The 10,308-nt window shown below is 38.5% G+C and overlaps 1 protein-coding gene across 3 annotated transcripts; it reads left to right on the top strand.

Annotated features, from left to right (window-relative positions):
* The first annotated feature begins 51 nt into the window (after positions 1-51).
* Positions 52-10,252, top strand: foxm1 (forkhead box M1). 3 transcript variants are annotated; one of them, XM_028450294.1, is made up of 9 exons: positions 52-229; positions 2,275-2,708; positions 2,784-2,893; positions 4,341-4,529; positions 5,590-5,718; positions 6,555-6,614; positions 6,767-6,800; positions 7,392-7,555; positions 9,098-10,251. In XM_028450294.1, the coding sequence occupies exons 2-9, from the start codon at positions 2,315-2,317 to the stop codon at positions 9,827-9,829; spliced, it is 1,812 nt and encodes a 603-aa protein (XP_028306095.1). In that variant the 5' UTR covers positions 52-229; positions 2,275-2,314; the 3' UTR covers positions 9,830-10,251. The 3 variants fall into 3 exon arrangements, with proteins under 3 accessions (XP_028306095.1, XP_028306093.1, XP_028306094.1); XM_028450292.1 differs by having other exon boundaries at positions 6,764-6,800; positions 9,098-10,250; XM_028450293.1 differs by lacking the exon at positions 52-229 and adding an exon at positions 244-500 and having other exon boundaries at positions 6,764-6,800; positions 9,098-10,252.
* Positions 10,253-10,308: the final 56 nt, after the last annotated feature.

The following is a 10,308-nucleotide window of genomic DNA, read 5'->3' as shown; positions in this document are numbered from 1 at the left end:
CAGGAAACACCGAATCTCTTTATTGCCATTGGATAATTTCCACCCACGTGATCAGGCAGCCCAGGAAACACCCACAGCGCCAAAAATTCAAACGGAATCCACCGAGTAGCGCTCACCAGTGACACCGAACCAAGCAGTGATCGCTTGAATAAAATATGAGGCTTTTGTTAGGATCTCTAATCAGAATCCCCCAGTGTGGCATCGCCTGAAACACCGTCATATCATGAAGGTCTGGCTTTGTTGTTTAGCTACGACGCTAACCGCTCGGCTAACAGTAGCAGCACCGCTTTGCTTTGTGGCGTTAGCCGTTCATGCTTCCAAACAGTTAAAAAGTAGCAATTTGATGCTTGTTTTTGTTTCAACTGTTGGTGTTCTGGTCACTTTAAAACAAACGTTGGATGTAAAACGTCAAGCTAACGTTTAGTAATATTTGTAACAAGAACAGCAGCTGAAAACTTAGTCCGAACAAGCGACAGAAAGAGAAACAACAAAGCTGGAAGGTTTGATGACAGCTGTGCTAGCTGCTGCTAACTGTGTTTGTTATTCTGTTTAAAACGTGTTTTATCTAATCTATTTTTTAAATATAGTTTTTCTAAAGTTTAGACCAAGGCTGTCACACGTATTCATCTCATTTCAATTGATGTAGAAAATGTGCCTAGGCTTTTACACCTTTACATGTAAATGTATGTATTAATGTGTAAACAGGGGTGGTGAACTGATTTTAGTTCTGTGATTACATAAATATTGTAAATCTTACCCAATTTTTAAGCATTTACATGTGTAAACTACTGTATATACATTTTGGTGTAATGTATAGAGTTATATGCATTTGTAACAGAGCTACCTGATAATTTATTAACCTAATGGTTGATGCACATGTGCTCATTTAAAAGAGAAAATAACTAAACATAGGAATTATGATGTTAAAAACATTATAAAGTATTGTTTCAGATCTTTTTGCATCACTGTTTTGATTTAAATCTGCTTATTTTCATTTTATTTTATGTGTAACTACTCATTTACATCTATTAATATCAACATAGGCACAATTGTGCTAAAATCTTGTATTCTAAAAGATGTTTGGGACCATTTTATTGGGAATTAATGGGACATTTTCAAAATGGTTGGTCCTCAACAGGGATGTTAAATATAGTTTGGAAAACTATTTTAGCATCATCTGCATTTAGAGCATCCAATTCGAGAAGCCTGTGACTACAGCCTGTAGTTTGGGGCGGCGCTCAACATTCAATAAGCCAATCGCGTTCAGACTTACCTTAACCCTATCCCATATCTATATTGTATGCCTATAGAATTATGTAACATATAAAATTATTTATTTTGAGGTTGATTATTTTTAACTGTACAATAATCACACAGCACAATAGCATGTCGCATTGAGCTCCGCCCCGAACTGTAGACTGAAAGCCAATAGCATGCCGATGTTGGGCAGCGTTAAGCTCCGCCCCGAGCTGAGGACTGCAGTCAGGGGTATTTCTCCAATTCAGCCCTCAGAAAAATGACAGATACCTATATAATTATTGTGTCAATATTGGCTTAAAAGTGGCAGAAATGGTGGAGTAATGTAATTTAAAAAGTAGGAATAATATTAATTAGTTATAACTAGCAAATAATGGTCATGATAAATTGGAGATGTGGTTAAATTGGCAAAATTCATGCATGAAATCTGGTGAAAAGAGGTTAAAAATGTCTCGCGACCCCAAATGGGGTCCTGATGCCAAAGTTGAGAACCCCTAATCTTTAAAATATAAATGTTATTTCCAATTTCTGGTTAATTCCAATAGTTGAGTTGCATGAAAATTGTATGTTTTTTAATATTTCCAAAATTGCAGAGCCTAAGTTTTAGTGGAAAATATTTCAACTCTAATTTAATGTGAAAGGTTAGATAGGAATGTAAGTCAAAAAAAATGTTGGAAATTTAGCATTAGCCTAGCGTTAGCAGTAGCCTAGCATTAGCAATAGCCTAGCAATACAGTTAGCATAGTGTTAGTATCAACCTAGCGTTAGCATCATCCTAGTGTTAGCATTAGCCTAGAGTTAGCCTTAACATTTGCCTAACGTTAGCATTAGCTAGCATTACCATTATGTTAAAATTAGCGTGGCAATAGCATTAATCTAGGATTAATATTATTTGATGTATTAATATTAGTAGTATTGATATTTGAACAGTGTGACACCAAAGTTGTTTAATGAATCGATAACTAATAAATTGCTGCTCTTTTCATCTGTAACTGTTGTGTTTTTATTGTCCCACAGGTTAAAAACTCTCAGCCCGTAAAGCGTGAGTGAATCGACCATGAGACGCAGTCCGAGGAGACCCCTGATCCTCAAACGGAGGAAACTTCCCTTCCATCAAAGCCAAGAGTCCGAGCCCCAAAGAAATCAAAGCCAGCCCAGGGAGCCCCGCTGCTTTCCCGATGGCATCCGTATCCTGGACCACCCAACCATGTCCCACACTCAGCTGGTGGTGATTCCTAAAAGCGCCGACCTCCAGAGTGTGATTGGAGCGCTCACCGCCAGAGGGAAGGAGTGTGGCGTGCACGGCCCCAACAAGTTCATCCTGCTGAGTGGGAACGACGGTCGGGAATGTTCCCCTGACTGTCCTCCTCCTCCCTCTGATGGGAACCATGACTCAGCAGAAACCATCCAATCATCTCCTGATGTTAAACCTGCGAAGATGATCAAACGATGTGAGCAAAGCAGAGAACCTGAGCTTCATGTTCACGTTTCAGAGCTAACGTCACCTCTCTTTGCTCCGCCCACAGCGATCGGCGATGACAGCATCACCAGCATGCAGTGGACGGACAAAATGAGCCAATCAGAGTCTTCGGAGAACACCAAGGAAAACCAGGAGCCGAAGTCGCACGCTTCACAGGTTTAGTATTTAGTCACATTAAATAGTGTATAAATAAAATAGAATAAAAACAAACATCTGTTTTTTGTTTGTTTTGTATTTTTAAATTAGTGATGTTTGTGCATGTTTTTTTGTCTAAAAAAGGCTACATTTATTTTACAGTTATTAATATAATATTTAGTTTTTATTTATTTATTTACCTTATTCGTAACAATATATGAAATCATATTTGAATTTTTCTACACATTTTAATGTAGAAAAGTCTTAATTTGTGTCTTTATTTTACAGTTATTCACATATTTTTTATGTATTTATTTACTTTATTAGTAGAAATTTATGAGATAATACATTTAAAATTTTCTACCTATTTTAATGTCAAAAAGGCAAAATTTGTTTGTTTATTTTACAGTTATTCAGATATTTAGTAAATATTTTAGTTTTTATTTATTTACTTGTAAGAATGTGACATATATGTAACATTATTGACATATTTTAATGTTTTTAAAAAAGGTTACTTTTAGTGTTTCTAATAATATTTGGTAAATATTTTACATTTTCTGTTGTTTTTTTTATTTATTTTTTATTCACTTCAGGAAAATGTGTTGATGTGGGTAGAAATAAAGATTTTAAAACACTGATCAGCCGTAAAAACATGACAACTGTGTTTATTTGAGAAGATTTAACTATTTGTGCATTTTCTTAGTATTAAATTGAACTATAATATTTCAATTTCCTGAAGGAAATGCAAGTGAGGATGCAGGTGGTGGCCCGCATTGCATAGCATTAGCCTAGCGTTAGCATTAGCCTAGCAATACCATTACCATAGCTTTAGCATCAACTTAGCATTAGCCTTGCAATACCATTATCATAGCTTTAGCATCAACTTAGCCTTAGCCCAAAGTTAGCATTTGCCTAGCAATAACATTAACCTAGCTTTAGCAATAGCCTAGCATTAACCATAGCAATATTATTAGTCTAGTTTTAGCATTATCCTCGCAATACCATTAGTATAATGTTAGTATTAGCCTAGCATTAGTATAATGTTAGCATTAGCCTAGTGTTAGCAATAACATAGCGTTAGCATTTGCTTAACTTTAGCATAGCATTAGTCTTGCATTAGCATTAGCTGAGCGTTATCATTAGCTGAGCATTAGCAATAGCTGAATGTTAGCAATAGCTGAATGTTAGCAATAGCTGAGTGTTAGCATTAGCTGAGCATTAGCTGAGTGTTAGCGTTACCCTAGCGTCAGCATTAGCTAGCGTTATCCTGGTGTTATGATTAGCCTAGCATTAGAAAATGTGTTGATATGGATAAAGATAAAGATAAAAACTCTGTGTTTATTTAAGAAGATCTAACTATTTGTTTTCCTTTTAAAGTATTTGTGCACAAAGTTTAGCTGGAGGTTGAAATTTAAAGCTGAACATTTGAGTTAAAGTTGAGATTTAAAGCTGATATTTTCCTCCACAGGCGCCCGGTTTCCACGCCAACAAGGCGCCGGCTCCACCACAGGCGGAGAGGCCGCCGTACTCCTACATGGCCATGATCCAGTTCGCCATCAACAGCAGTGCCAGTCGCAGGATGACGCTGAAGGACATCTACATGTGGATTGAGGATCATTTCTTGTATTACAGAGACGTGGCCAAACCGGGATGGAAGGTAAGGCCCAGGAACGCGTATGGAAATTCTCAGAAAATCAATTACAATTATGCTCTCAATTACAGTTAATCACAATAACAATACCTGAAATAAATAACCTAATTACAGTTAAATTGTTAGCCTTTTGTGAGCATCTTTAATGCTAACGGGTCCTAAATCAGCTGTAAAATACATTAAAAACAAATATCCATCATCTAGTTTATTTCCTATCTATTGTTTACCGTGTTAGGATTCATAATCAATGAAAACATTGGTTTTAATATTTTTGGTGTGGACATCTGTGTCAGCATACCCCTTGATTTTAATTTATTTTAAATGTTAAAATGTGGGAAAGCGTGATATGAAACATTTTATTAATTATTAACTACATATATGTAGAACTGTAACATGGTTCCACGGTTTTGCGTTAAATTACAAATGACAATTTTCATGGCAATTACAATTACAAAGTCAAATACGATTGTAACAGCAACAGATTTTTAAAATTACAATATTTACACCATAATTGTAATTAATTTATTTAATTACGAGTAGGGCTGGTTGATATGGCCTAAAAATAAAATTTGAGATTTTTTTCACAAAAAATTTGATTTCCATTTTTTTTTTTTTTTTTTTTTTTTTTTTTTTTTTATTTCCCTACTTTTTTTTTTTTTTTTTAAAGAAAATTAAGTCTCAATGTCTCCAAACAAGTTTAGATTTTATTTAATCAAACTTATCCAAATTAACACTTATTTACCTTCTGGAATTAAAGTGTCAGCTTTTATTTTGTTAAAAAAATAAAATAATAATAAATTAAATTAAATTAAAAAAAATAGTAACTTGTAGTTTGAATGGAGATTAAATTGTTGATGTTCACATTAATAAGGAGCTACGGAAGCTCGCGGGACAAGAAGTGCGGCGCAGCAAGAGAAGAAATAAATTGAATATTTAATTTTTGAAATCGTCCGCAACAAAAAAACTTGAAATGAATCTTTAAAAAAAAATCGATTAATCGCCCAGCTCTGATTACACCATTACAATCATAACTGAGCCCAACCCTGGTGTTGATGTACGTTTGCAGAACTCCATCCGTCACAACCTCTCCCTCCACCACATGTTCATCCGTGAGATGGCGTCCGACAGTAAACTTTCCTACTGGAGCATCCGACCAGAAGTCAACCGCTGCTTAACCCTGGACCAGGTCTACAAGGTCAGCTCCACCCATAGGCTCTCATTCAGTGATTCTCAAATGGGGGTACGCGATGGCACACAGGGTGTAATTAAGAGAGGAACATTAACAAATAAAAGCATGAAAATATGGAGTTTTATAAAGTTTGTTTAGTTAAAAATGATAATCACACTGAATATTATCAGCAACTCACAAAATAAAAGAAAAATATACTAAATAATAAAGAGAACAGACAAACAACAACAAAATGACACCAAAAAGAGAATATTAGGGAAAAATGCTTACTATTACCAGCGACACACAAAACAACTGAGAAATGAGAGAAAAACACACAAGATCTCTACAAAATGCACAAAAATAACAGCGAAACAATAAAAACAACATAAGAAACAATCAAATAACTCCAAAAACACACAGAATAATTCAAATAATTACAAAAACAACAAAATATGAGACAAAAAAACACACAAAATAATGATTAAAAAGAACAGACAAACAACAACAAAACACACAAAATGACACTAAAACACATACAATGGCATAAAAAACACAAAATCAAGCTAGAAATGATTTTTATTAGAACATGAACTGAAAATTCAAGAGTCAGTCTTGGTTCCACATCATGCAGGATGTGACCGTAAATGATAAAAACTATAGAAATACATCTAAATACTAAATACTGTTTCATTCTACTTATTTACAAGATTAGATATTATTCATTTTATTATTATGCTCTTAACTTATTTTTTCACAGATTTCTGAGCATAATGTTCTAGTCGGACAAAAGGGGGAACTTGAGCTAAAAAAGTTTGAGGACCTTTGTTTTAATGAATCAATGTTTAACTTCCTCCCTGCAGGCCGAGTGTGATCCAGTGACGGCTCTAGATCCAGTGCCAACGCTGGCGTTTCCTCACAAAGTAAGAGTCGCTTCACCTCATTTCACTGGTTCCAGTTCTCAGAGCAGGAACGTAGAGACTTTACTGACAGTCACAGTCTGAGCATCAGGAAACAGAAGCTCAACTCTGTCTGTGAACAATGAAACTGATTCTGAGCTTTTATTTTGTAGCAGCAGCAGCAGAGGATGAAAACACCCACAGTCTGTGGTGAGTCAGAGAAAAACTTTGCACCCACCCCCCCAGTTTAGTAACCAATGACTTTGATAATCAAGCTTTTAATTGATTTTATTTATTTGTCTATGTATGTATTTCTTATTTTGCATTAGCGTATGCTTGGTTTTTTATAACCAAATTGTTTTTGTTGTTGAGTTATTTATCAAATAAAATCTTATGTTTATTTAAATGAATGTAACATTTTTCTAAAGTAATTTTGTATTTGACTTCTAATAATTTGTTTTTAATTTACTGTTGTATTATTTAAATTGTAATTAATTTATTTTTAATTGTAATTTTCTATTTATAATTTCAAATTAATTTTAATTACATTTTCCAGGGTTTTTCAACCTTAGGGTCGTGACCCCTAGTGGGGTCGCCTGAAATTCAGATGGGGTTTATTTATTTAGTTTTGATACTGATTAAAAGTATATTTTTATTTATTCTTCTTTTTCAACTTAAAAGCAGTTAAGGCTTGTAACATCAAAACGGGGTCACAACCCAAAAGGGTTGGGGACCACTGCTGTCTTGCCCTCCCTGGTCATGCTTTAGCACGCACACTTACCTTCTGCTCTCTATTCTCAGAGAGAAGGATGAAGCCTCTCCTCCCTCGTACGGACGCCTACCTGGTTCCCGTCCAGATCCCTGTGGCCTCTCAACTTTACCTGCAGCCCGTGGTCTCGTCTTCCCGCCTCAAACCGAAGAGGAGCGCCTCCCGCTCGGCCAAGAGGGTTCGCATCGCTCCCAAGGTTAGCGACGCTGATCACAGTGAAATCATGATACCTTCTTTTATCTTAGGGTATCTGTAGTAAAAATATCTATAACAAAAATGTGTTTAATGTATTACCAATAAACAAAATATGTGCACCTTTTTATTAAAAAAACACATTAAAAGGTTTTTTAGAACGATTTTATACCTTCAGGCATAAGCTATGAATAGTTGCCATTTTATTCAGGATATGACACACATGGTGTATTGTGGAAGGTAGAGGTGTAACAGGTTTGTTTACATTGTGGGAAGTGTTGTTTTTGGTTGTGTTGTTAGCTCTTTGTGCTAAGCAGTCGTGTGTAACCTGTCCTTCAGCGATAAAGTGTAGCGTCCAGGTTACAAGAAGATTAAATATCACCTTTTTCACCAACTACCTGCTTCTTGTGTGCCTTCCTGCACCCACTCAGCATCAGAATTAGCCTCTCGGGCAGAGCTGTTGTTAGCAGCAGAAACGAGCCATGGCTGAGTAGTTAGGTGTTGGAAGTGCACAAATATGGCGAGCAACTGAAAATGCAAATGGAAGTTGCACGAAAGGATATCTGTTCATGAACGGGGTGATGCACGACGAGGCTGAGCACCTGATGGCGCCCTAACCAACAGGTAAGTTTCCCTGACAGTTCATAATTTAGCCTCAAGGAAATAAGAGGGAACAATCTGGTGGGGGTGCTGTTAGTGCCATGACACCCCTCGTAGTATCCCGTTAGCAGAAATGTATTCGTGCTCTGAACAAGTGCGTTTACAAGCTGCATTGAGACTTTCAGATGGCTTGTTGCCCATTAGCTTAGCCCTGAGATCCCTCTTATAGCAGCTCGGCATAAAGTGGTCCACGTATATTACCGACTTTCGTCCCAACGGAAACGTTTTAAGTGTCCCGTACCGATATTATGAAGCCAACATCTGGATAACTCTGACTTAGTGTCGTTATTTTTCTTCGCGACGCAAAATAAATGTTTCTGTGCAGGTTTTTTTTATTTTTTTATTATAGCTACCATTGGCTTCACAGTCCACCATTGTTCAGAAACTGTAGACCAGGGGTGGCCAATCCTGGTCCTCAAGAGCCACTATGCAGCATGTTTTAGATGTTTCCATCTTCTAACACACCTGATTGAAATGACCAGGATCGTTATCAGGCTTCTGCAGAGCTTGATAATGAGTTCATCATTTGAATCAGGTGTGTTGGAAGAGGGAAACATCTAAAACATGCTGGATAGTGGCTCTTGAGGACCAGGGTTGGCCACCCCTGCTGTAGACCAACGGAACACTGTTGCCTAGCAACAGCTAAACAGGAATCGACAAACGTGCGTCATATCCTGTCTAAAATGGCGGCTCTACATAGTTTATGCCCCAAGGTATAAAATTGTTCTAAAAAGACCTTTTAATGTGTTTTTTCATAAAAAATGTGCACATATTTTGTGTTTGTAATACATTACACGGTTTTTTTTGATATATACATCGTCACTACACCCGTTAAGATTAGATTTTGTTTAGAAAAAAATCATGTTTTGTTGCGTTTCTTTTCCAGGGGTCTCGGGTCGATCCTCCAGTGATGGCTCCATCCTCTCAGACGTTGAAGGTGGAGCCTGTTTGCGTTCCCGTGAGTTGCGAGACGCCCAAAGCAACTCCGAAGAGGCCGCCCCGCAGCAGCTCCCGGCGTAAGCAGCACCTGGCGCGCTCCCTGCATGAGGAGCCGGTCCTCCTCTGCCCCGACACCTTCCTGGACTCCGGAGTTTCGTCGGACGCCTCCACCTTTCACCACGACGCCCGAGACGTTGAGCCGGGGACGCACCATAGACAGGACAGCCCTGACCGGGACTTCTCCTTCAAGACCCCCATTAAGAGCACTGGCCACCTGACCTCCTCCACACCCAGCAAACCCCCCTGTGGGGCACCGTTCGAGCACTGGGGGGTCACCCCCGTAGGCAAGGGGATCCAAACGCTCCTGGACTTCAGCCCCCTATGCACACCACAGCTCGACTTCAGCAGCACGCCCTTCAAAGACCCTCTTCTCTTCAACTCGCCCAGGGAGCTGCTCACCCCAGCCGAGGGCGGCCAAAGAAGCTGCTCCAGGGAGCTGCTGCAGCCTGGGGGGGCAGCCACACCCACCGGCCGCCCGGTGACGGAGGGTCTGGTCCTGGACACTATGAATGACAGCCTGAGTAAGATCCTGGTGGACCTGAGCTTCACAGGGCTGGAGGACGAGGACCTGGGGATGGCTAACATCAGCTGGTCTGAGTTCTTCCCTCAGCTCAAGTAGGACGGACGAGGCCGGACATGGGGTGCATGGTGATAACTTTTTTAACACTACGTGGAGGCGCGAAGCAGAAAGCCTTGCTTTGTTGCAGATTTCATTAAAACCAAGAGCTCAGGATTTAAATCTAAATCTAACGGATACAGGGGCTTCTTCTCATCTTTATTCTTGTTTGTTTTTCTCCTGGGAATAAGCACTATATCGCATCACTCACACTTTCTTCTTTGGAGCTCTTCATATCACCGTCTACTCTTGTTTTTTTTTTGTCATCGTCCGTCTCTTCCAATAACTGCTTTTTGTTGATTTGCACACTAATATATAATGTAGCTGGTATTTGTGTACATGATTGTTTGTGTTTATGTTAGCGCTAGCAGCAGTTTATGTTCGCGCTAGAATTGTCCGTACAATGTCGTAGCATCTCCATCAGGTTTGTTTGTTTGGTCGTACGATCAAAGCTCCGCCTTCTTCATGGGACGAGTCCCTGT

Source organism: Gouania willdenowi, chromosome 6 (assembly GCF_900634775.1).
Source record: "Gouania willdenowi chromosome 6, fGouWil2.1, whole genome shotgun sequence".
NCBI classification, from domain to species: Eukaryota; Metazoa; Chordata; class Actinopteri; order Blenniiformes; family Gobiesocidae; genus Gouania; species Gouania willdenowi.
The sequence above is the reverse complement of the archived record's forward strand: the minus strand, read 5'-3'. Positions and strand labels throughout refer to the sequence as shown.